Source organism: Panulirus ornatus, chromosome 10, assembly GCF_036320965.1.
Source record: "Panulirus ornatus isolate Po-2019 chromosome 10, ASM3632096v1, whole genome shotgun sequence".
NCBI lineage: Eukaryota > Metazoa > Arthropoda > Malacostraca > Decapoda > Palinuridae > Panulirus > Panulirus ornatus.
The window spans coordinates 7,631,924-7,659,245 of NC_092233.1; the positions used below are offsets into that span (position 1 = coordinate 7,631,924).

The 27,322-nt window shown below is 38.9% G+C and overlaps 1 protein-coding gene across 2 annotated transcripts; it reads left to right on the top strand.

Annotated features, from left to right (window-relative positions):
- The first annotated feature begins 91 nt into the window (after nucleotides 1-91).
- Nucleotides 92-27,156, top strand: LOC139750766 (transmembrane protein 272-like). 2 transcript variants are annotated; one of them, XM_071665487.1, is made up of 7 exons: nucleotides 92-508; nucleotides 10,949-11,059; nucleotides 13,190-13,331; nucleotides 15,625-15,735; nucleotides 18,265-18,387; nucleotides 19,703-19,870; nucleotides 26,446-27,156. In XM_071665487.1, exons 1-7 carry the CDS (start codon nucleotides 470-472, stop codon nucleotides 26,646-26,648), a joined length of 897 nt encoding a protein of 298 aa, XP_071521588.1. In that variant the 5' UTR covers nucleotides 92-469; the 3' UTR covers nucleotides 26,649-27,156. The 2 variants fall into 2 exon arrangements, with proteins under 2 accessions (XP_071521588.1, XP_071521589.1); XM_071665488.1 differs by lacking the exon at nucleotides 10,949-11,059 and having other exon boundaries at nucleotides 110-508; nucleotides 26,446-26,921.
- Nucleotides 27,157-27,322: the final 166 nt, after the last annotated feature.

Genomic DNA, 27,322 nt, shown 5'->3' on the forward strand with positions numbered 1-27,322 from the left:
GGTAGGCTCAAGTCTCCTCCACACACACTACCCTTGTTGTCATGGCAACGACGTATCTGCATCATATTTTTAAGAGATAATATTGTGATTCAGTGGACTCGGTAGATTTAGGAATATTCCGTTAGCTACTATAAGTTTACCTAATGTTTTATTCCGATTTGATCGTCATAATGCGTTAAGACTCCGTTAGATGGGTTCTTATCAGATGCTTCCACGGTCGCTTTTAAGTAGATGTTAAGGACACGAGAGAGATATACGGTCCTCTGTGAAAAAAGTGAATACTCTTACTCTGCTGTAAAATCTAGGAGTATATGCCATTTAGATATTGCTCTCTAATTTCTTATGCCAAAAATATGCATATTCATGGAGTTTGACTTAGTAGTTTGGAGGAGAGTGTATAACGCTGTCGCTCACACCACGCCTACAAGTATTTTTGTGACAATTTGTGATTATAGTAACTTAATGTAACATGGACAGGGTAGAAAGAGAAAATCTTTATCAACAACAGGTAGGTGCACTAGTAATATGTCGTATTATGTAGATAATTAATGGAAAAATGTTGGCGAAAGATTGTGGAGTGTAATTGGCACTAGAGTTGGTCAGTTTTGACGTTTGTGTCATCTGTTGGCATCACCTAAATGTCACTCATTATGTTACGATTATGAATATTATTGAGATTAGAAGCACGGAAATTTAGAATGTCGATTGTTATGTATAATATTCTGCAAAGCACTGAACTGAACTAGAATTATGCTAGCGGGCTTGAATATTTAGGTGGTAGTTATATTGCCGATATATTGGCACTGGTGGTTCAGACATCGTGGCAGTATTGTTCACTTCATGCCCCAGGTTATTATTGCCTACAGTGACTACAACTTTATAAGAAATACATTAGTTATTTTGCCAGTCAGTCCAATAATGACTCGGATATTATTTTGCCGACTGATTCATTTTTGGTAAAAGTCCAGTTTAACTCCGCGTCGCTTTTAGCTGTATATAATAAGTTATATTGTTCTTTAGTGATAGTATAATGATTGTACCATACAGTAACACGTGTAGAACTTGATATTATTTTGCCGACTGATTCATTTTTGGTAAAAGTCCAGTTTAACTCCACGTCGCTTTTAGCTGTATATAATAAGTTATATTGTTCTTTAGTGATAGTATAATGATTGTACCATACAGTAACACGTGTAGAACTTGATATGGGGCTTTTCATTATATTGAACAACATCATATAAGACGGTAGTAGTGAGGGTTATCCATATACTTGAAAATGTAGGATCATACACCGTAAAAGTAGGTAATTCACCTGTAAAAAATGAAAGGAACCGAGGAAAACCTCACTCAGCCCTACTTAGTATTGAAATTTATAGTAGAAATGGACCAACCTAAGATTGCTGCTGAGGAATGCATGGCTGCTCAGTCTTCTTTCTGTTGACTTTTGGCAGTAATTGCTTAGTGCTCAGTCATGGTTGTAACTTGTATAATTCAACTCAAATATTGAATAGTAAGATGTATTTCAACTTCTGCAGAATTTGGGTGAGCTATTCATTGGTCCCTTTGGTTTTTTTGGGGGGATGAGATTATTCTGGAAGCAGATACATAAGTTCTAATTGATGAATTTTGATGTAGTGTTCATGGGGTGTGGGTTTTACCTGAACTAACTCCTACTCCCACAATTTTTTGTCCCTGCAAAGTAGGTAGGGCTTTGAATTATAGAGGGAAATTGTGGAATAAATGTACTATTCATAGCCTGTCATCTACTACAGGAGGGACACCTTTGGTAAACCAAGGTAATTTCCGTATGTTGTAGTGCATAGTGAGGACATTTTCAATTAACTGTTCTTTGAATGGCTAAACACATAACCAGATTTTGTAGAGCTTTATTTATTTCGTAAATTGATATACAAACCAATTTTGATTTATAGCTGTGTGTGACCCACGTGATGACTCCTGTCACAAGGTGACTGAATGAGAACTGTTTTTATATAGTGATCAATATGACAAGAGACATATAGTATGCTCAAATCAAGGCCATCTCAGGTGAAAGAAAAAAAAGTGGAAGAAAAAGAAGGTAGAAATTAATCAAGGCTCCACAGTGTTTGTGGACCTGATACTGAAAGATTATATGAAGAGGGAAAGTCAAAAAAAGGAAGAGAATGCCATGGCTAAGCTTAGCTGTTCAAGGAGGGAAAGAGGTATCGTAATAGCCAATCCTTGAGTGGCTGGTCTCCACACAGAAGTTGTGGGAAGCAGCAGCAAATGCATGCCATGGATCCAGTACTTGGGGATGGGGACACATGCAGACAGATCATAAGAAAAATGACCGGAATAATACCTGTAGAACAGAGAGAAAGCAACAGCATCACAGGGTATGGAAAGGGAAGGTTGAAGAGAGATGATGTCAGGAAAATGAATTAATCAGAAGGCTTTTGAGTCTACTCTAGAGAGGTAAATAAAACCCCTGTATGTAGGAAACTGCTTACAAGGAAAATGATCACAGCAGTTTTACTACTCCTCTAGCTTTTGACAAGCAAACTTTGTGATGTTGATTATATGGGGTTTCCATGACTGAGTAATGGATATTGTTTTGCCCAACATGTTTATATTATTGCAAGGTTGAATTGTGGTGTTTTGAAAGAACTTCATCAAAAAAATGCTTTTTTTTCACGATTAAATTGTACAAGGTTTCTTGCTTTCCCAATATGAAATGTTGAACAGACCAGGATCGAGTTAGGAAATATGATTAGTATGAGAAAGAGAATGTGTATTAAAGGGAAAAGGAAAGAAAAAATGAGTATGTAAAGTGGAATCATGAGCATATGGGTGAATAAGTTTAGATATAAAAGAGAGATCATTTACTGAGAAAAGAAGCAGGGTAGGTGATAGGACAGAACTCTAAGGAACACCACTATTAATAGGATGGGAGGGGAATTCCCTTCATTGATGACTACTGCAATAGAATGGCTCGATTGGAAACTGTGCATTAGAGAACAGAGGGAAGCAAGGAAACCAAAGATGATGTGGAGGGCTACAACAAAAAATTTCACCAAAATGCCTGAGATAGGAAGACCTGAAGTGAATTACATAGGAGAGAACACTAGTAGACTTAGCACTGCAAAGTCCATACTGGTGACCTGAAAGAAGGGATTGGGATTCTAAGTGTTTGAGAAAGTGAGTTTAGAAGAATTTCAATGATTTTGGAGGTAGCAGAAGTAAGAGCAATGGGGTGATGTTTGTAGGTGTTACAGCAGTCTCCTTATTTAGGGATAGCTAGCACCAATGCATGCTTTCATGGGGAAGGGGTAGTTTTTCTTTTTTTTGACAAGGGATGAAATAGGTGAACAAGGATTGGTGCTAACTCAGAGATGCACTCCCTTAGACCACAAGGAGGTATGCCATCTGAGCCATATGCCTTGTTCACCTAGATCTGAGAGAGTATGTGGAAGACCTCATGCAAGGAGAATGTAGGAGATGGTATAGGCTCAGAGAGAGAAGTTGGGAGCAAAGGATTAGAAACCGAATTATCCAAAGTTGAGTTAGAGGAAAACAAGGTGCTGAAAGGATCAGCTTTGTCAGTTGGAGGGTTAGCAGTAGATTGATCAGGTCAGAAAAGAGGAGGTAATGTTAAGTTAGAGGAGTTGTTGGAGATGCTTTTGGCTAAGGCCTGAAAAGATTTGACAGTAAAAGAAGTTAAGTCAACACACTTTATGAAAGTGTGCTTGGCTCTTCAGAGAAGAACTTTGCAATGTTTATGAGCAGAAATGAAAGAGGAATGTTTTTTTGGGAAAGGAAGAGCTTCCTGGTCTGATACACACCATCCTTGATGTGACATGCATCAGAGCTGGAGCAATCAAACCATGACTGAGAAAAAGATTTAGAAGAAGGTGGGATATAGATCTTCATCCCAGCTAAGATAACCTCTGCTATGCATTCAGCACAGTATGAGGCATCATGTCCTGAGAAATAGTACCCATCCCAGGGAAAGTCAGCAGATGATGTTGTGCAGGGATAGCCACTATGTTCTACTGCAGTGCCAAGGTTAGCATCATGAGGCGGGGATAGAGGATGGATGTTGCCCAATTAGAAGTATTAGAAATAAGATTGTGATCAGAGGACCCTAAGAGGGCAGAAGTGGTGTATGTATAGTGGGAGGGTTCATAGGCAAAAAAGAGATCAGGTGAGTTAAAAAAGTGGTTGTGATAGATGGGAACTTGAGCAGGGTGTCTAATTGATTGTTTCAGATCATTGAGGAGAGTAAAAGAAAAGTTGTTTTAGAGCCTAATGTATCTTTGTGGTGTACATTGAAATCCCCAGCACAGAGGATCTGAGGACATGGATTAGAAGAGAGCAGAGCGTTGTGGCAATTTGTCAAATTGTCGAAGAGTTGTACATTGATGGAGGAATTTGCGGGGAACTAAACAAAACGCAGAAGCAAGGTGATAGAAGATAGAGATATTTTGAGCCAGATGGTGAGCAACAGTTTTTGATAGTTAAAGAGGAAAGAGAATTGTAAGGGGGGGAATGTGAATGATAGGTAGATACGCAAGAGGAAATGACAAGTGGTCAAGAAGAAGGTGCAGGAGCCGAAAAATAGGGTAAGAGAGTATGAGCAAAATTTTAGGAAAATAAGAAAATGTTTGGAAAGAGGTGAGGAGAAAAAGAGAACTTGTGGCATGAGAAGAGTGGGAGGTGGGTTGATTAGAAAGGGTAGTGAGTGGTGGGATGAAGAAGTAAGATTATTAGTGAAAGAGAAGAGAGAGGCATTTGGACGATTTTTGCAGGGAAAAAATGCAATTGAGTGGGAGATGTATAAAAGAAAGAGACAGGAGGTCAAGAGAAAGGTGCAAGAGATGAAAAAGAGGGCAGATGAGAGTTGGGGTGAGAGAGTATCATTAAATTTTAGGGAGAATAAAAAGATGTTCTGGAAGGAGGTAAAGTGCGTAAGACAAGGGAGCAAATGGGAACTTCAGTGAAGGGCGCAAATGGGGAGGTGATAACAAGTAGTGGTGATGTGAGAAGGAGATGGAGTGAGTATTTTGAAGGTTTGTTGAATGTGTTTGATGATAGAGTGGCAGATATAGGGTGTTTTGGTCGAGGTGGTGTGCAAAGTGAGAGGATTAGGGAAAATGATTTGGTAAACAGAGAAGAGGTAGTGAAAGCTTTGCGGAAGATGAAAGCCGACAAGGCAGCAGGTTTGGATGGTATTGCAGTGGAATTTATTAAAAAAGGGGGTGACTGTATTATTGACTGGTTGGTAAGGTTATTTATTGTATGTATGGCTCATGGTGAGGTGCCTGAGGATTGGCGGAATGCGTGCATAGTGCCATTGTACAAAGGCAAAGGGGATAAGAATGAGTGCTCAAATTTCAGAGGTATGTTTGTTGAGTATTCCTGGTAAATTATATGGGAGGGTATTGATTGAGAGGGTGAAGGCATGTACAGAGCATCAGATTGGGGAAGAGCAGTGTGGTTTCAGAAGTGGTAGAGGATGTGTGGATCAGGTGTTTGCATTGAAGAATGTATGTGAGAAATACTTAGAAAAGCAAATGGATTTGTATGTAGCATTTATGGATCTGGAGAAGGCATATGATAGAGTTGATAGAGATGCTCTGTGGAAGGTATTAAGAATGTATGGTGTGGGAGGCAAGTTGTTCGAAGCAGTGAAAAGTTTTTATCGAGGATGTAAGGCATGTGTACGTGTAGGAAGAGAGGAAAGTGATTGGTTCTCAGTGAATGTAGGTTTGAGGCAGGGGTGTGTGATGTCTCCATGGTTGTTTAATTTGTTTATGGATGGGGTTGTTAGGGAGGTGAATGCAAGAGTTTTGGAAAGAGGGGCAAGTATGAAGTCTGTTGTGGATGAGAGAGCTTGGGAAGTGAGTCAGTTGTTGTTCGCTGATGATACAGCGCTGGTGGCTGATTCATGTGAGAAACTGCAGAAGCTGGTGACTGAGTTTGGTAAAGTGTGTGAAAGAAGAAAGTTAAGAGTAAATGTGAATAAGAGCAAGGTAATTAGGTACAGTAGGGTTGAGGGTCAAGTCAGTTGGGAGGTAAGTTTGAATGGAGAAAAACTGGAGGAAGTAAAGTGTTTTAGATATCTGGGAGTGGATCTGGCAGCGGATGGAACCATGGAAGCGGAAGTGGATCATAGGGTGGGGGAGGGGGCGAAAATCCTGGGAGGCTTGAAGAATGTGTGGAAGTCGAGAACATTATCTCGGAAAGCAAAAATGGGTATGTTTGAAGGAATAGTGGTTCCAACAATGTTGTATGGTTTCGAGGCGTGGGCTATGGATAGAGTTGTGCGCAGGAGGGTGGATGTGCTGGAAATGAGATGTTTAAGGACGATGTGTGGTGCGAGGTGGTTTGATCGAGTAAGTAACGTAAGGGTAAGAGAGATGTGTGGAAATAAAAAGAGCATGGTTGAGAGAGCAGAAGAGGGTGTTTTGAAATGGTTTGGGCACATGGAGAGAATGAGTGAGGAAAGATTGACCAAGAGGATATATGTGTCGGAGGTGGAGGGAACGAGGAGAAGTGGGAGACCAAATTGGAGGTGGAAAGATGGAGTGAAAAAGATTTTGTGTGATCGGGGCCTGAACATGCAGGAGGGTGAAAGGAGGGCAAGGAATAGAGTGAATTGGAGCGATGTGGTATACTGGGGTTGACGTGCTGTCAGTGGATTGAATCAGGGCATGTGAAGCGTTTGGGGTAAACCATGGAAAGCTGTGTAGGTATGTATATTTGCGTGTGTGGACGTATGTATATACATGTGTATGGGGGTGGGTTGGGCCATTTCTTTCATCTGTTTCCTTGTGCTACCTCGCAAACGCGGGAGACAGCGAAAAAAAAAAAAAAAAAAAAAATGTTTGGAAAGAGATGAGGAGAAAAAGAGAACTAATTAGTTATGGGAGTAGATGGGGGAAGCAGTAACAGTCAAAGAAGAGATGAAGAAGTTAGTATTTTCAAGGGCTGATGAATGTGCTCGACGATGGATTGGCAGATCTGTGGTTTTAAGGATATAGAATTATGTGAGGCAATAGCCAAGGCCAGTGGTTTGGTGAAAAGAGAAAAGGTGGCCAGAAGCCTTGCAATCATATGAAGTGTTGCAAAGTAGGTGGAATGAGTGAAATTGCAGTTGATGTTTTAAAAAAAAGGGGGATTACAATGTTGTTGATAGGTTAGTTGGGGCATTTACACTATATGTATGTCTCTAGATGAGATGCCTGTGGATTGGTGGAATGCTTGTATAGTGCCACTGTATAAAGACAAGGGGGATAAAAGTGAATCTTTAGATTACAGAGGTAAAAGCTTTTGTTGCATATACCTGGTAAGATATATGGGAGAGTAGAGATTGAGAAAGTGGTTACATGTACAGAAAATCAGATTGAGGAGGAATAGTGTGGCTTCAGGAGTGGTACAGGATGTTTGGATCAGGTATCTGCTTTAATGGGTCTGTATGAGAAATATTTAGATAGAGGAAGATTTGTATGCAGCATTTATGTATCCTGAGAAAGAATATGATAGGAACAGAGATGCTTTGTGGAAGGTGTTATGAATACTTGGTGAATACTGCTCAAAGCTGTAAGGAGTTTCATTGAAGAGAGTAAGGCATGTGTTGAGTAGAAGAGAGGAGGATGAGTGGTTATGGGTGAAGGTTAGGTTATGGCAAAGGTATATGATATCATTATTACTGTTTAATCTTTTTGCTGATAGGTTGGTAAGGGAAATGAATGAAAGGGTCTTTGTGAGAGGAGTGGGGGCCCTAGGAGATGAGTCAGTTGCTGTTAGCTGGTGACACAGCTCTGGTATCAGACTCAAGTAGGATATTGCAGAAGCATGTGTCTGAGTTTGGGAGAGTGCATGAAAGGAGAAAATTGAAAGTTAATGAAAGCAGAATTAAGGATATAAAGTTCAGTCGGGAAAAGAGACAGGTTGGTTGGAGCCTGAGTTTGAATGGAGAGGACCTGATAACAGGAAGTGGGCATAGCAGCTTTAGCACCATGAAAGCTGAAGTAAGCCATAGAGTGGGTAAGTGGAGATGTCTTGAGTGCATTGAAGAGTGTGTGAAAGGAGAGGTCAGTATCTGTGAAAACAAAGATGGTTGTATTTGATGGTACAGTAGTCTTGAAAGTGTTGTATGGATGCAGGGCATGAGCCATGGATAAAGAAAAGTATGAAAGAAGGTGAATATGTTGGAAGTAAATGCTGAGGTACTATATGTTTTGTAAGGATGGTTGATTGAGAAATGAATAACAGGGCTAGAGAGAAGTATAAGAGTTTGGTTGAGAGAGCTGTGGAGGGTGTGCTGAAATGGTTGGGGTTATGGAAAGTATGAATGAGGAAAGGCCTAGTTAGAGGATATACATGTCAGATAAGGAGAAGGGGGAGACCGAATTGGAGAGGGAATGATGGGAGTGAAAGATGTTTTGACTGATCATTGGGACCCGAGCGTGGTGGAGGAGAGGCACCCATGGGTTATAATGAATTGGAGTGATGTGGTGCACAGGGGTGATGTGCTCTCAGGGGGCTCAACTGTGGCTTATGAAGAGGTCATTGAAAACCACAGAAAGGTCTGTGGAACTTGACTGTTGATAAGAGACTTGAGTTTTGAGAGCATTATAATACATGACAGTTAGAGAATGGATGCAAGCAATTGAAGCTGACCTTCATCTGTTCATGGAACAAAGTGGAAAATGGTGAACAAGTATGAAAAAATTGCATATTTACATTTACACACAGAACATCATTTTTTATGAAAAAATGAAATTCTTTTTTATTTCCAACAAAAATATCAGTACTGATATAAGAGGAATTGTTCATTCTAAAACTGACTGCAGCACTGGGCATGTAAGTCTTTCATCCTGGCAAGTTGACATGGTTGCATACTTTTTGATGATTTATGGGTAACTGTGATGCATGATATTTTCCAGATGTGGTTTGAGGTTGTTAGGAACAAATGTGGATTAGAGGTGGACTGAACATCCACTGAGAATTCATATAAAGTTGAGAACCATGAAATATCATTTGAGGCACAGAACAGACCTCAGTGATATCTTATGTAAGATACAGATCAGTATGATGGTTTGTTATCCTTATGTTTTCCCTGGTAGGCTGAAGTGATCAACTGGAAGTAAACTTGTGGAGTAACTAAAACTTTATTGAAACCATGATGATAACATTTTAAGAATGACAGCATATTAGGTAGATGTAGTCCTAGGAGAGGAGTTAATCATACTTAAAAAAAAAATTATTTTCACTCATAGATAGCACCTCTTATTTTCACTCATAGGTAGCACTTCTTGTTAATCTTTCTTACATTTTCATCTCCAAACTTGTCTCTGAAGATTCCTATTTTATAGTATTTTATTTTGTACTTTACTTTTGTATTTCCTTTCTCTTGCTTGTCTTCTGCTTTGTTTGCTTGCCTCACTTATATGATAGCAGAACCAGCTTACAGAAATCTCTAGCAAATTATATATGATAATTGCTGCCAGGTCTTGATGCTAGAGTAGTTTATTGCATAGTTTAGGGAAAGCTCTGCATGTGCCTTGTAGTTTTGCATAAAGAAAAAGGTGACAGTATTATTGTTAATCATATCAGTGCCCAATCTGCATTCTGCATGGATATGTGTGAATGCAGAATAAGTGAGGAGCAAGGGGTTTTAGGAAAGATAGGGGATGTGTGGATTGGATTTTTGAAGTGAAGATGAGTGTAGAAAAGTATTTAGTGAAAGGTAAGAAGTTGTATGCAGCTGTTATGGATCGGGAGAAAGCATATGACAGAGTTGACAGGAATGCTTAATGAGATTTGTTAAGGATGTTTGAGGTAGGGGGACTACTGTTGGACAGTGTGAAAGCCTTCTATAGAGGAGCAAATGCATGTGTAAGAGTGGATAACGAGGAGCTAAAGTTTCAGTATACAGGTGGGTGTGAGGCAGGGCTGTGTGATGTGACAGTAGCTTTTTACTATGTATTCAAATGAAGTGATAAGAGAGATGAAAGCTAAACTAAGGAAAGGTGGTGCAGAGATGTGGTTTGTTGGTGAGATTTGGTGGCTAGTGGATGGTACAGTGTTGCTGAGAGTGAAGAGGAGGAACAGAACATTGTGTGTTTTATGATGTGTGTGTAAGCATGAGCAATTGAAGGTGAATGCAAGTAAAAGTAAACTATTGGTGCTGGAAAGGAAACATAGTGAGAGTATAGATTTTGCAAAATCATATATCGTGAAAAAGAAATGTACTATACTGTGTTTTGGATATGAAGGAAGAGAGACTGTAAGAGGTGAGAGACCAAGTATTTAGGGGCTGTCTTGAGTAAGTTTGCTGATATGGAAGGAGAGATATAGGAGATAACAGCACAGGGTAGAAGATTCATTGGGTCTCTTAATAGAATAATGAAGGGTAGAGATGTAAGTATGGAAGTGAAGAAAGGATTAAGGGACAGCATTGTCCTACTGACTCTGACCTACACAAGCTGTGGAAATTACATATTTTTGAGAGGAGCATGTGGTATGGCTAGATGGAATGAAGAGAGAAATTAGGGGGTGTATGAGAGATGTGGTATGGCAGAATACGCAGAAGGAATGAATAGTGGAGTGGTAGAGTGGGTGAAACATAATACTTTGAGGTGGTTTGGGCCTGTGTAAAGAATGCAAGATGGGGAGAGGATGACCACCAGTGATGTGGGAAAATAGTGGAAGAATACATGGAATAGCATATGTGAGTGAGGTATGTAGGGACAGGGATAAGTGGAGACTTGAGACATGGCCACCCCCATGATGGAAGTTCCTGGAGGGCATGGGCATCAGAGATATAGGTAGGTAGGTAAATAGAATCATGCATTCCTAGTACATGCACTGTGTGCACACAAGTACAAAATGAGATACTTTGTTAAAAAGTATAATTGTAGATAGCTTCACTTATGTATTTGTGCCTTACTATTATCACCAGGATGTAGAGGGAAGTAGCAGTGCAGTTACAACTCCAGGTGATATTGCATTGACCAATTCTCTACAAATGGACACCCCAACCACACCTCTTCCACCACCATCACCATGCTTGGTAATTGTTGCTTCATACATTTTCCCCATGGCTTATAGGACAAGAAGGAAAATATTCACTGAAGGTTATTAGTTAACTTGCATTTTGCTTGAAAATATTCTGGGATATCTATGTAGGCTTGCATGGACTTCTCGTAACATGGTTTTAAAGGATGACAGGGGCTTTCATAGGTTTTCTTATTCAAAGATTATGGTTATATATTCAAACTGTATTTTTTGAATAAATCCCTTACTTGCGCTTCACCCATGTTGTTCTCTTATAAAGCCATGGAAGTTATGTGGCTGACATTGGTTAGATAGGCATACACATGACAAGAAGTGCTGTGATAATGCTTAATGCTTGCAAAAAAAAGATTATATGCTCTAAAGGTTTTGTGAGAAAGCTACTAAAAAACATTGCTATGATTACCTGCAAGATTTATGCCTCCATGCTCTGTCCATGACATCATGCTGCTAAGTCCTCCAATGAGCTGTCTATGCCACAAGTCTTTTAGTTTTGTTTAGTCACTGAAGATGGTTAACTCTCTGGTCAAGACTAAACTTATTTATGAGTAAAGTTGCATTCTCTGTGAGGTAGTATGTTATTTCCTTGAATATAGTTGCTACAGATACTTGTTTGTTGCATATGCTGGTATTGTTTGATATAATGTTGCAGTTTTCAGTAGGATTTGATTAATTATCGTACTTTGAGGCTGATGTTATTAGTAGACCCATAAAGTTGGTGTTTGCATACGATATTTCTTGTTTTTTCTGATCTGTGACAGTGGCACCTCTCTTGGAATTTCAAGATTACTTAGGATTCAGGAAGAAGATACCTTTTTTGGCAGGTAAGGGATGAGAGAAATGCTTATGGGGACCATGAATTGCTTATGGATCATTTAGAAAAAATGAAAGAAAGGGTAAATTTGGTATAGAATAAGCCAGCAGTACTGAGGGATATTGGATTAAACTACATTGAACTTTCAAGTATATGGATAATAGAATATTTAGTAACCATGGATAGTAGAATATTTAGTAACCTAGTTATGTTGTACATAAGGTGAAAACTAGAATATGCTTCTCACATTTGGTTACTACACCTAAAGAAGCACAAAGAACTCATAGAGAAGGTACAGAGGAGGGCAACAAAGATGGTGCCAGAGCTGAGCTACAGGGAAAGGCTGGGGTTTTTAGATTTTTCAGCCTTGGAAGAAGAAGACTTTAGGGTCACCTGATCTTAACTTTTAAGTTTTTAAGAGATTGACAAAGTTGTCAGCGGACAGTACTTTGAGAGATGTAGGGATAGAGGAACCAGAGGACTTAACATGAAATTGAATATAAAACTTGTACATAAGAATGTAAAGAAATGCTTTTAAAGTATAAGAGTGAGAGATGATTGAAATGGATTGACTGAGGACAATGTTGATGCAGACAGCTGTACATAAATTCAAGAGGTTGTATGATAAGTGTTCAAGAGATGGGGCCCCACAAGTGTAAAACTCCCTTCCCATACAGCACATATAAGTAATTACATTATTGTTAAAAGATTTTGTGTGCATTATGCTTGATTGTGGCAATTTTTGTTATGTTTTCTTATCTCGCCAAAGTTAGCCACATAGCTACAATGGCTTTATAGGAAAACTAACTGGATTAAAGCTCAGTAAGGATGCAAGATTAGAGATAGTAGATCCCTGAATATAAAAAAGTTTACATGTCTGAGAGGCTTTAACCATTAGCATCCAACAAAGCTCATTAGCACAATAATCATCTCCATTCTTGTATAGCCAGGTTGTCATTCTGTGTTTATCATCACTTCATAACTTTGGATGGTGTATTTTCCTTATGAATTTGATTATTTGACCTGCATTTTTTTTTCATAAAATCATTAGATGCTTTGTGTTAAAGGAAAATTGTATATTATCAGAACTTATTGAAAGAGTCAGTATGTAAAGCATGTCTGTTTCAAATGAGACCTTCCCTTCTATTATAGTATTTCATAAACTCAGATATTGTGCTTGTGGATAATATTTCATAAGTTAAAATTGCTTTCACTTTGTATGTGTTGTATAATCCTACATAAATCAGATTTGTGGGCTTGATTTGTGATTAGGTATTTATGTATGACAGTGATTAATTTACAGTTTACCAACAGATCACAACTACAGATGGTATCCCTCCTCCAGAGGAGCCTTCAGGGCCCCCACCAGCCTATTCATTTCAGCCTCAGAGAATTACTCCCATTGGTTCACAGCCTGGTCCTCCTCCATCATATGATGAATGCCACAACCTCAATGGTATAGTAGTTATGGTATTCAGTTCTTAAATGATAGAGCTGGAATCTTCACAAACTTCTTTACTAAGTTAAGTGAAGTAACAGGACATAATGGAATGTCTAATCTTCATTAACTGAATTTATATAATTTCTGTTTTCATCACTTAAGTTAATGAAAGTTTATGGTGCTCAGAAAGTGAATATTGTGTTTTTATATAGACTTGGGGGATACAGTACCAAATCTCAGGATATTAAGCTCAAGTGCTGTGGAAATAGATAAAAATTTTTTGTCTATGCCTATAACAGAATATCATTCCCGAGGTTTTTGAAGAAGTGAAATTATGGCATATCAAAAGTTTTCCATGGAGTATTTGTTCTGTGGTCAGAAAACTTGAGAATTTATACGTATGTATAATTGATACATATTTACTGTAAGTTACATGATATGTATTAACATGCAAATGTACTGAATGTGAATAAGAATGTACAAAAATATACATACATATTTGCAAATATTTGTATATGTTTGATAATAGAACACGAAGAGTGGTGTTATACATACTTTGTGAATGACAGCAAGACCCTGTGGAATGGAATACAGAATAATGGACTTTGCACAATAGTGGGTAGTAAGAAAAATTAAGAATTTAAAGCAATCAGACTGGTTTAGGAAAAAAAAAATAACTGATGGGAATAGGGTGAAAATAATACCCATGTAAGCCCTACATGTCAAAAAAAAAAGGTGATGGAAGATTTTTAGATTCAGGAGCTGGACTTCCTCTTCATTTGTATTTAACACTCTAAAAGTAGGAACATAAGGAAGAGCCAAGAAAAGATTGATGCTTGAATGGTCTGGCTGGGGTATCTGAATATGCTAGTTGTAACCAGGATGAACATAAGAGAGAGTTAGGTGGTATTTTGAATGAGGGAAACCTCGGTGTTTGCTCTTAATGAAACAGAGTCGAAGGTTAAAGGGCTAGAGTGGTTTTGGAATGTTTTGAGGATAAAGTTCATGGTTAGTGGGAGGAGCAGAAGAAGGGTGGATACCTCTGATGCAGAATTAGTTATGGGACTGTACTAAATAGACAAGGAAGTTATTTCAAGGTTGCTGTTATTTAGAATCACCACTCCCCATACAAGTTATCAGTTATACTCAACATTCTTAGCAAACATATGCATCTGTAATTTGAACATTCACTTTTTTCCCCTTGCCATTTTATAGTGGGACTATACAGGCATTTTGCTAATCCTCAGGCACCTCACCATGAGCTGTACATGCACTGAAAATCCTAATTAACCAATTAACAACACAATCATCTCCTTTCTAAGGAAATTTAATTGTAGTTGCATCCACTCCAGCCTCATACCATACTTTATCTTACACAAAGTGTTCTCTTCACCAAACCATTTGCCATGATTCTCTCACTTCACCATGTCCAAAACATCCCACATTTGCCACCCTAACAGTGAATGCATTTAACAATCCTTCTGAATACTCACTTCATCTTCTCTTCATCTCATACCAGTCTTTTATTACTGCCTTATTTTCACCATTTTTCCCATTTGTTCTTTTGTTTTTCTAACATTATTAACCTTCCAAAACATTTTCTTGTTCTCCCAGAAATGTGCATACTTGCTAACCCCAACACACATATGCCCTCTTTTTTCAGCCCCCTGCATCTTTTGCTTGACCTCCTCCCATTTTTCTCATACATCACCCTATCCCATGGACTCCTTGCCTATAAATGATGCCTTTGAACCTTTCTTTCTCTTTCACAGCAACTTAGCTTCATCCCATATATCACTACCTTATCTCACCTGTCCAAATGCCACACACTTCTCTTACACACATGCATTTAGACACCCCAGTCTGAGCTTTCAAGGAGGATGAGCTCTCTTTTCATGAGTCCTTGGTGTATGAAACATTCAAAGTAAACCTGGGAATAATCTGTTTGGTTTGGCAATGGATAGTAGGCTGTGGTTTTAGTTCATTATACTTGACAGCAAGGGTTTTTATGTGTGTAAATGAGCCCATGCTCATTTGTTCCTGGTGTTTCCTTTGCTAATGGAGAAGTGGTAGTTAGGTATAAAAAAGTTTTAGTTTAATGGGAGTAGGTATATGAAGATCACTTGGCTTAATTTATTTTTTCATTAAAGATTCTTAGTAATAAGATTCAATTGTAGCTATATTTTCATTGAAAATTATCATGCTGTTAACCTGTACTCTAGATTTACAGGCATTGGACAATTATGGTCCATGTATCTTATTTTTTTTATGGGAATTAGTTTTGATCTCATTTTTTCTGTTTTTTCAGTTCCACCCCCAACATATGACTCGTTGTTTGGACGAGTGCGAGAGGTACAGAAAACTTCAAATGGAGTTGTTGACTTTGTTAAAAACTTGATAATCCTCTTTATGGGGACAAGTGAGTATATTTTCCCTTTTTGTCCTACAAAGGTAGATATTTTTCCATATTTCTTTTGACTGTGTTCATGATCTTCACTGTCTGTGTTATGATCACTTTTGTTCCTTTCATTTCCTTCTTCATTTTTTCATTTGTCTCATTTACATTATCTCCATAGATAATGTTTTCACCGTCACATGCTTGTTCATTCCACAAAGGGAGATAGGGGTTCTTTAAAGACTTTCTCAATGGGCATCAGTATTACTAGCCTTATTCTTATCATGTTAAGGGCTAGAGAAGAGCTGTAAGCGTAGGGCAGAAGTCACTTCAGAGACAACATATTCCTCATGGAAGATAACTGCATATCAGGCTGATTGTTAGGAATTGAGTAAAAGGGGGAATGTTTCATAAAAGGTCATATCTTGGCATATACCAAATTGTAGCAGGTTTGAGAAGAAACCGTATATGTAAATTCCAGAATCTACAACTGAGGTCAAGATCCTGCAAGTCTAAAAGGGTCTCCTAAAAACTAAGGCATTAACCAAGATATATGGCATTATTGAAGGAGTCTATGGTACTGAGTTGTTGTGCTACTTGGGCTACTACCATTACCAACCCTACAAAAACAGGCAATTTGGAAGATTGTTTCCAAAATACTAACGGGGAAAAGATCAACCTGGTTCTCATAGCTTGAAGATAGGGACAGAGGGTCTGTTTTAGGTGCCTCTGTGTCCACAAATGGAGAAACATTAGTTAGAAGTAATGGATTGGTTCTGGTGTCACAGAGCTCCACATCAGATGCCACTGTAAAAGAAAGGAAACAAGTAAAAATCAGCTTTCCTCCCTCTCAGTACCTCTGTTGACACATCTGATCTTGGATAAGGCAAATGCCCCAAAATGGCATACTCCCCAAAGATATGAAGCTTGGGAAAAAGATCTCTAGATGTAGGGAAGCAGAAAATCATTACACAAGCTCTAAAAGGAGCAGGAATATGCAAGAGCCTTGTGCATCAGGTATCAACCATCAGAATTGTAATCCACACCCAAGCTCAGGACATTCTGAGATCAAAATACTGTGGGTATGACATCTCCTTATCATAGAAATGGCCAGTTTGGTGTACCCCATCCTAGGTTTTAACTACTAACCTTCTGAAGGATAGAAGTCCCATCCTTATTAAAGTTGAAAGATCCCACTAAACCCCCAAAGAAGTCACTGGGGGTACTCCAAAGTAAGGATCTTTGGGAAATGATAAGTTGTTCATGTTTTCTACATTAGTCCAGCAAAAACGACTTTAGCTGTAAGGAAATCCTTTGCAAGATCTCTTGTAACCTCAGAAAAGAATCTTTGTACATAGATGGAAATCTTTTGACCTGCACAAAAATGTAAAATAGAACTTCCCTCAGAAGTCGCTCTTGTCAGTACAGAGAAACCAAGGTTTTGGAACCATAAGGCAATAGTAGCAAAAGTTTAATTTGGAGCTGTCATCTAGGGGCTCATAGATTGTTAGTCAAAGTGAACCCACATATTCTAAGCCATAAACTTATCTGAAAGGGAACGAAGATGACCAGGTCTCATAACTCTTGTCTGGCACATTCCACTTTGAGGCTGAATCCTTCAAGAGATTGTGGGGCCATGCATAGCCTAAAAGATATCACTGAACTACCATGGCTTCACCAGTTGAAAAGCAATAACATTTCAGAATGGAATAGTTGGAGTGTGCTACAAGCCATCCCATAAGTCCAGGTTGATTGCACTGGATTGGCAAATGTTCTGGAAGGTGGTGGTAATCTTGAACCTGAGTTGTTACCCTAAACTGCCAGTTCTGTACACCAATTTGTATGACAAAAGCAGCCTCATACTGGGAATTTTTTCAGAAAGTACCGTTGGACATCTTTATACTGTAGTCATCTTGAACCTGTGTTTCAGTTTGTAGGTGTTCAGAAAAGACGGATCCAGTTTCAGTTTTCTTTTTTAGCCTCTTTTCTTGCTGCAGGCTCTTTAAGATATCAATCATCCCTGCAGTGTATGCCCATAAGATCCCAAGTCTTAAACTTTTCACTGATGGGTGTCAGAGTTCTAGTATCCCCCAAGGCCTCCTGAATATTAAATTCACTTGTGATGAACTTAAAAAAAAGGAAGCTCTAGAGACAATTCGTAACTAGTGAGGGGAAAATCAAGGAAAACATTAATTGAAGACTAAGAAGCGATGATTGATATCTGAAAACTATGGAAAGATCTGTGGGTCCTAGATTTTGATAGGGAGTTGTGTTTTTGGTGCATTGCACATGACAGCTAGGTAATGGATATGAGTGGATGTGGGCTTTCTTTGTCTATTCCTGATGCTACCTTGCTGATGTGGGAAATGGTGATCAAGTATGAAAAAAAAATTGCATGTGACACCATGTTTTGAATACAGGAAATGTCAAGGAGGATACATGCAGATAAATAGTAATTGGGCTTTTGTTTAGTATGGTTAGGAGTTAAATTTAGAATCAAGGAGTATATTCTTACTTGATTTTCAGTTACCAGTAAAACATTTTCTGTTTCAGTTGGTTGTACAGTGATGATTGGTGTAACCATAGTGATACCTGTTTTTATGATCATTGTGGGATCGCTGAAAATGGATGCATGCCCTGCTGAACCATATATCCCCATCTATCTTGTTGTTGGAGGTAAGTATGTACCTAAATGTTGTCCATAAGATGTGAGAATTTGTGATTTAGTGCAAATTTTGTATTGCTCCTTGGTATCAGAAAACAGTCATGAAACAAAAGTTTGATTAAATGAAAAGGAGAGGAAGGAGAGTAAAAGGATGGAAAGACAATTATAGTGTCCGTTGTTGAGATGTTGTAAGCATGGAGGAGAATTTGAATGAATACATGAATAGGTTAATGAAAGATGATGTATTTGATGAAGATAAAGTGTAGAAAAAATGTTTGTGGATGTGTTGGGTATAAAGTAGATCTAGTGTTATGAAGTACCAAGATTATGTGATTTCAAGCTGCAAATAGTGAGAAAGAATATTAGGTTTTCACTTGTGGAAGAAAAGTGGAGAGTGTGTGTAAAGTACAGATTAATTAGATTGAGTCTGGTTAATTCAGAGAGACTGGGTCCCATTATTCCAACTGTTTTGTGTGACAGAAAACACTTTACAACAGATCGGTAAACTGGTATCGAAATATTATATAGTAGATCAGCTTTAGGCAGCAAGATTGTTCCTGATATAAGGGAGCTGAGCCATGACCTCACCAATATAGGAAGAGAAGAGGGAGGCAAAATATGATAACAACTTTCAAAACTGTGAACAGATTTGCTCATAATGATAGTAATTCTTTGAAACTGGCTAGAATTAAACAGGAATAGCACATGAAAAACTAAGAATGAAGTTAGATGGAAATGAATGCTTGTGTAGAAATAGAGTTGTGGATTGGTGGAGAAAGTGAGGAAATGTTGACTGATGTGATAGTACAGAAGTTAACAAAATTGAATGACAATATATAAAGTTGAAGACATTGGCCCTATTTATGTAGAACTTCCTCTTTATTTGTAGATGATTACAAAGAAGTGCAGTAGCACACCAAGAAGACAAGTAAGAACTAACTTTGTGGAGGCCATATTTGCAATTGCAGATGGTTCATGGGTATGGGCCATGATTTTTAAACCTCTAACTACTTTTGCTTGCTTTCTCTTTACCTTCTTTGCAGTGGATAATCAGAGGATATAGTTGCAGCCACAGCCAGCAGGAGGAAGAAAACCTGTTTGTTCGAAAATGTTTTTTGTAGGATAAATGTTGTCCATTATATAAGGCTTTGCACTGGAAAAACATTCTAATGTGTTAATAGGGGCTGTGCATCATTGGAGACAGACTATATTTGTATGTATTTTACATGTAATTATTGTAATTAAAAGAATATTCTGTTACTAAGTCGTTTGGCTGAATCATATTATGCATGAATTGATCAATAACCACCCATGTAATGTTCACAGGTACATTTGGCGTAGTAAAAAATTTATTGAGTTTCCAAGGAAGATTGCATCGTCCACTAGCAGAAGAAGATGAAGGAGGAGAAGGAGCAGATACTCCAACTCCTTGGCATCGTAGACTTCAGTTCACTGGTTCCATCAACTTTTTTTTAACCGTTTGGTTCATATTAGGTTAGTGTAAGGTTCTTTGATAGTTATATACCATGTGAGTGAAACATTTAGGGCTTATCTAGGGAGCAAAAGCTTCTAAAGTACTCACCAGTATACACCCCAACACCATATACCCTACTCTGTGTGCCATCATTTTTTCCAATTGTCTTATAGTTTACATGTATATATGGTAGTCTTTGTGCTGTTGCTCTTTCTTTTGGTGGCAGTGTTTCCAGAAAGTGTTGTGACACACTGTGGTTGGCTCTCAGTGTCTAGGACTTGGCTACCACTACCACTTCTTATTACATAATTCCGCTTAAATTTCTGATATTATTCTTTTTCTAACTTAGATCATCCAACAGCCTTTATATGTTCCATAGGGTCACTCTGTATGCATGACCTCAAGTGAATGCCACACACCTATAATGGTGGTTGTAAGAGTACTGAGGGGAGTAGGTTTTTCCGATACCTTGTCAAAGAAAGAGACCTATGCAGGCTATTAATGGTACATCAAACCAGGTGGATGGTAAAGCAGTGGCAGGAAAAGTTATATCATAGCATGACAATGGTAGCATTTGTATAATGATTAGATGACAAGAAGAGCAGGTAAAGAGTTGAAAACTCCCTCAACATTCCTTCCCAGTAAAAGCAGCATATGGTTTTTAGCTGTCTTGAACTCAGGAGAACTCTTTTCTTTTTATCTTTCTTTCTGTCTGTCTACCTATCTATCTATCTATCTATCTACCTAGCTATGTTTGTTCCCTATGGGAACTCCCTCAGGGGGTAGCATCAGCAAAAGTCTCCATAACTGATGAACTTCAGTGTTGCTTCTTAGCCTTTAGTGCCTCACAGGCCACTGGCAGAGGGCTCCTACCAAATTTTCCTACCAACTACTACTAACTAATTTATTTACCTAATGTTCTTACCATTGTACTACTACTCCCTTATGCTCCTGCGAAGTGTTCTTACCTACTTCATATATCTAATATTTCTACCTAATTTTCCAGCCTACTACTTCTGTCCATTGCTCCTTCCATTTTGCCAAGAGGCAAAAGGTTGTAAGTGAAAGAGAAAAGAGAGGCATTTGGATGATACTTGCAGGGAAGTAGTACAGATGACTGGGAGATGTACAAAAGAATACGGAAGGAGGTCAAGAGAAGGGTACAAGGGTTGAAAAAGAGGGCAAATGAAAGTTGGGGTGAGAGAGTATTATTAAATTTTGGGAGGATTTAATGTTTTGGAAGAAGATAAATGACATAAATAAGACAAGAGAACAAGTGGGAACATTGGTGTAGGGGGCAAGTGGGGAGGTAAGAACAGGTAGTGATGAAATGAGAAGATGGAATGAGTATTTTGAAGGTTTGTTGAATGTTTGATGATATAATACAATAATGATAATAATGATAATATTTTTATATATTTATTTATTTATTTATTTATTTATTATACTTTGTCACTGTCTCCCACGTTAGTGAGGTAACAAAAGGAAACAGACGAAAGAATGGCCCAACCTGCCTACATACACATGTATATACATAAACGCCTACACACGCACATATACATACCTATACATTTCAACGTATACATACATATACATACATAGACATATACATATATACACATGTACATATTCATACATGCTGCCTTCATTCATTCCCGCCGCCACCCTGCCACACATGAAATGGCACCCCCTCCCCCCGCAAGCACACGAGGTAGTGCTAGGAAAAGACAACAAAGGCCACATTCCTTCATACTCTGTCTCTAGCTGTCATGTGTAATGCACTGAAACTACAGCTACCTTTCCACATCCAGGCCCCACAAAACTTTCCATGATTTACCCTAGACGCTTCACATACCTTGGCTCAATCCATTGACAGCACGTCGACCCTGGTATACCACATCGTTCCAATTCACCCCATTCCCTGCAAGCCCCTCACCCTCCTGCACACTTAGGCCCTGATCACTCAAGAGCTCTTTCATTCCATCCTTCCACCTCCTATTTGGTCTCCCACTTCTCCTCGTTCCTGCCACCTCTGACACATATATCCTCTTTTTCAATCTTTCCTCACTGATTGTCTCCATGTGATCAAACCATTTCAATACACCCTCTTCTGCTCTCTCAACCACACTCTCTTTAGTGCCACACATCTCTCTTATCCTTTCATTACTTAATCGATCAAACCTCCGCATGCCACATATTGCCCTCAAACGTCTCATTTCCAACACATCCACCCTCCTCCACAACCCTATCTATAGCCCATGCCTCACAACCATATAACATTGTTGGAACCACTATTCCTTCAAACATGCCCATTTTTGCTCTCCGAGATAATCTTCTCGCCTTCTACACATTATTCAATACTCCCAGAACCTTCACCCCCTCACCCACCCTGTGACTCACTTCCGCTTCCATGGTTCCGTCCGCTGCTAAATCCACTCCCAGATATCTAAAACACTTCTCTTCCTCCAGTTTTTCTTCATTCAAACTTACCTTCCAATTTACTTGTCCCTCAACCCTACTGAACCTAATAACCTTGCTCTTATTCACATTTACTCTCAGCTTTCTTCTTTCACACACTTTACCAAACTCAGCCACCAACTTCTGCAGTTTCTCACCTGAATCAGCCACCAGTGCTGTATCATCAGCGAGCAACAACTTACTCACTTCCCAAGCTCTCTCATCCACAACAGACTGCTTACTTGCCCCTCTCTCCAAAACTCATGCATTCATCTCCCTAACAACCCCATCCATAAACAAATTAAACAACCATGGAGACATCGTGCACCCCTGCTGCAAACCGACATTCACTGAGAACCAATCACTTTTCTCTCTTCCTACTTGTAAACATGCCTTACATCCTCGATAAAGACTTTTCACTGCTTCTAGCAACTTACCTCCCACACCATATACTCTTAATATCTTCCACAGAGCATCTCTGTGAACTCTATCATATGTGTCCTCCAGATCCATAAATGCTGCATACAAATCCATCTGTTTTTCTAAGTATTTCCCACATACATTCTTCAAAGTAAACACCTAATCCACACATCCACTGCCACTTCTGAAACCACACTGCTCTTCCCCAATCTGATGCTCTGTACATGCTTTCACCCTCTCAGTCAATACCCTCCCATATAATTTTCCTGGAATACTCAACAGACTTATACCTCTGTAATTTAAACACTCACCTTTATCCCTTTTGGCTTTGTACAATGGCACTATTCATGCATTCTGGCAATCCTCAGGCTCTTCACCATGAACCATACATACATTGAATATTCTCACTAACCAGTCAACAACACAGTCACCCCCTTTTTAAATAATATTCCATTGCAATACCATCCAAACCTGCCGCCTTGCCAGCTTTCATATTCCACAAAGCTTTCACTACCTCTTCTTTGTTTACCGAATCTTTCTCCCTGACCCTCTCACTTTGGACACCACCTTGACCAAAACACCATATATCTGCTACTCTATCATCAAACACATTCAACAAACCTTCAAAATACTCACTCCATCTCCCTCTCACTTCACCACTACTTGTTATTACCTCCCCATTAGGCCCCTTCACTGATATTCCCATTTGTTCTCTTGTCTTACGCGCTTTATTTACCTCCCTCCAAAACATCTTTTTATTCTCCCTAAGATTTAATGATACTCTCTCACCCCAACTCTCATTTGCCCTCTTTTTCACCTCTTGCACCTTTCTCTTGACCTCTTGCCTCTTTCTTTTATACATATCCCAGTCATTTGCACTATTTCCCTGCAAAACTTGTCCAAATGCCTCTCTCTTCTCTTTCACTAATAATCTTACTTCTTCATCCCACCACTCACTACCCTTATTAATCTGCCCACCTCCCACCTTTCTCATGCCAGAGGCATCTTTTGCGCAAGCCATCACTGCTCCCCTAAATACATCCCATTCCTCCCCCACTCCCCTTACATCATTTGCTCTCACCTTTTTCCATTCTGCACTCATTCTCTCCTGGTACTTTCTCACTCAAGTCTTCTTTCTAAACTCACTTACTCTCACCACTCTCTTCACCCCAACATTCTCTTTTCTTTTCTGAAAACCTCTACATATCTTCACCTTCACCTCCACAAGATAATAATCAGACATTCCTCCAGTTGCCCCATCCAAAAGTCTCTATTTTACATGCCTATCAGTTAAAACGTAATCCAGCAACGCTCTCTGACCATCTCTCCTACTTACATATGGATACTTATGTAAATCTCTCTTTTTAAACCACGTATTCCCAATCACCAATCCTTTTTCAAGCCACAACTCTACAAGCTTTTCACCATATCCATTTATAACACTGAACACCCCATGTACACCAGTTTTACCCTAAACTGCCACATTACTCACTTTTGCATTCAGATCACCCATCATCACAACCTGGTCCCGCGTATCAAAGCTGCAATCACACCCACTCAGCTGCTTCCAAAACACCTGCCTCTCACGATCCTTCCCTTCACGACCAGGCGCACAGGTACCGACAGTCACCCATCTCTCTCCATCCACTGTCAGTCCCACCCACATCAATCCAGAGTTTACCCCCTCACACTCCACCACACACTCCCACAACTCCTGCTTCAGGAACAGTGCCACTCCCTCCCTTCCTCCCATCCTCCCATCAACCCCTGACTTTACTCCCAAGGTATTCCCAAACCACTCCCCCCCTCACCCCTGAGCTTCATTTCCCTCAGAGCCAAAACATCCAGGTCCTCTTCCCCAAACATACCACCTATCTCCCCTTTTTTCTCATCTTGGTTGCATCCACACACATTTAGACACCCAATCTGAGCCTTCGAAGAGGATGAGCATTCCCCGCATGACTCCTTCTTCTATTTCCCCTTTTAGAAAGTTAAAATACAAGGAGGGGAGGGTTTCTAGCCCCTGCTCCCATGCCCTGTAGTCTCCTTCTTATATTTTTATTGTACTTGATTGCTGTTTCCCACATCAGCTTGGGAAACAGCAGGAAACAGATGAAGAAAGACCCATCCACTCATATACATGCATATATACATACATAGATATATACATATCAACATATACACATATACATACACATACACATATACAGACATATACATATACACACATTAAGGTGAAATTGCACTTCAGTAGGAGTTCACCTTCATAACTTTCGTAATGAATTAGTGTGATCATCATATCTGCATAAATACATATGTACATACATATTCATACTTGCTTGCCTTGATCTATTCCTGGCACTACCCCGCCCCACAGGAAACAGCTTTGCCTCCTTCTGTATCATCCTTAATGGGATGGCTTGATAAGGGCCTGGGTTGCCCATGCTGTCTCAGCTTAGAATTTTACAAACTGTAAATGGAGTACCAAACAACGAACTTGACCTTGTATTAAAGATTATTTTAATAGTGGCTGTAGATGAGTAAGTTAGACCCATGGACATGGCTATAGCCACATGTTTCTGCCTGTCATCAAACCTCTAAGTTCTTCATATTTCACATTCGGAGGAACACTCTTATTCCCTGTGTTTTATTTTTGGTAGGCATCCTGAAATGGCCGTACTTTGGAGGCAGGACAAACTGGAGTAGAGGGCAATCATATCATGCAATATGCTTTTGTTTATAAATACAAGCTGACTGCCTGTAGGTGGGATATGAATCAAAATATACTTTGACAATGCATGGGATACAAGTAAAGAATTGTTTTGCTATCATTTTGAAATGCATAGTTAATAAACACTTGAAAATATCTTAAATATTTTATTATTATTATAATCTTTTATTCATTATAGTATTTTTTCATACTTGATTGCTGTTTACTGTGTTAGTGAGGTAGCACCAGGAGCAGATGAAGAAACACAACATCTGCTGACATCCATTCTCTAGCCGTTGTGTGTAATGCCTTGAAACTGCAGCTCCTTATCCACAACCTGGCCCCACAGATCTTTCCATGGTTTACTGCAGATGCTTTACATACCCTGGTTCAGTCCATTTTTCATCCATCTTTCCATTTCCAATTTAGTCTCCCAGTTCTCCTTGTTCCCTCCACTTGTGACACATATATCCTCTTTGTCAACCTTTCCTCATTCATTATCTCCATATGTCCAATTCAGCATACCCTCTTCAGCTCTCTCAATCACACTCTTTTAATTGCCATACCTCTCTCTAACCCTTTCCTTATTTACTCAATCAAACCACCTCACCATACATATTGTCCTTAAACATTTCATTTCCAACACATTCACCATCCTCTGCACAGCATTATTTATAGCCCTAGCCTTGCATCCATATAGATATTGTTAGGACCACCATACCGTCAAACAAACATACCCATTTTTGCTCTCCCAGATAATGATTCCTCTTTCCACACAGTTTTGAATTAAATTAGGTTTATAAAGAGTATAGTGAAGATGAGTTTGGTAATGTCTACCACCATAATGAAAGTTATGGTAAACTATAATATGAAGTGAGACATACTGCATTCACTTGCATATGTCAGTATTTCTAGTTCCGTTATAAATCTTTACTGTTGAATCTTTTTAAAAAAGAAATGATTTACTGACTAATATGTTTATTTTGACTACTTCTGTTCATGTTTCAGGTTGTTTCTGGGTTTACCGGATCTACGAACCAAGCTACAATTCAGATAGTGTGTTTTACTGTGACTATACACTCTACCAGTTTGCTTTCTGGCTATTAACGTCTGTCTATATTGCTGCTGGTTTGTTGACTTCATGCATGTGTTGCCTGTCTGTGGCTACAGTTGTCATGCAACACAGTCGTTTGTCTGAAGCACAGGTCTGATTTTCACTAGGTGACATAACAATTCTCGGGCAAAGGTGAATTGAATGTATTAAGCATGATTTTTTTTTTTACTGCTTTTCCTGGAAATGAAGTTCTTGGGACCAGATGCTACCAGTTCATATTAGAGGAAAAAGGTATCATTGTACACAAAATGTAGACTAGCTTCATGTCAGCTGAGACAAAAGTTCATACCATGGAAACCCAGATATTGTAAGCTCATTTTTGCTTTGCTTTTTAGATATTAAGCTTGGTGACAATGAAGATTTATATATATATATATATATATATATATATATATATATATGGATTGAAGCGAGGCATGTGAAGCGTCTGGGGTAAACCATGGAAAGCTGTGTAGGTATGTATATTTGCGTGTGTGGACGTGTGTATGTACATGTGTATGGGGGGGGGGGGGGTTGGGCCATTTCTTTCGTCTGTTTCCTTGCGCTACCTCGCAAACGCGGGAGACAGCGACAAAGTATAAAAAAAAAAAAAAAAAAAAAAAAAATATATATATATATATATATATATATATATATATATATATATATATAGCCCAATATGTCTCTGTTTTATAGATTCATTTTCACTGAATAAAACTAATGTTCATATGAGCATACTCCAAGATTCTCATATAGAGCTGGATTACTGTCTTCACATTTAGTGATGTGATT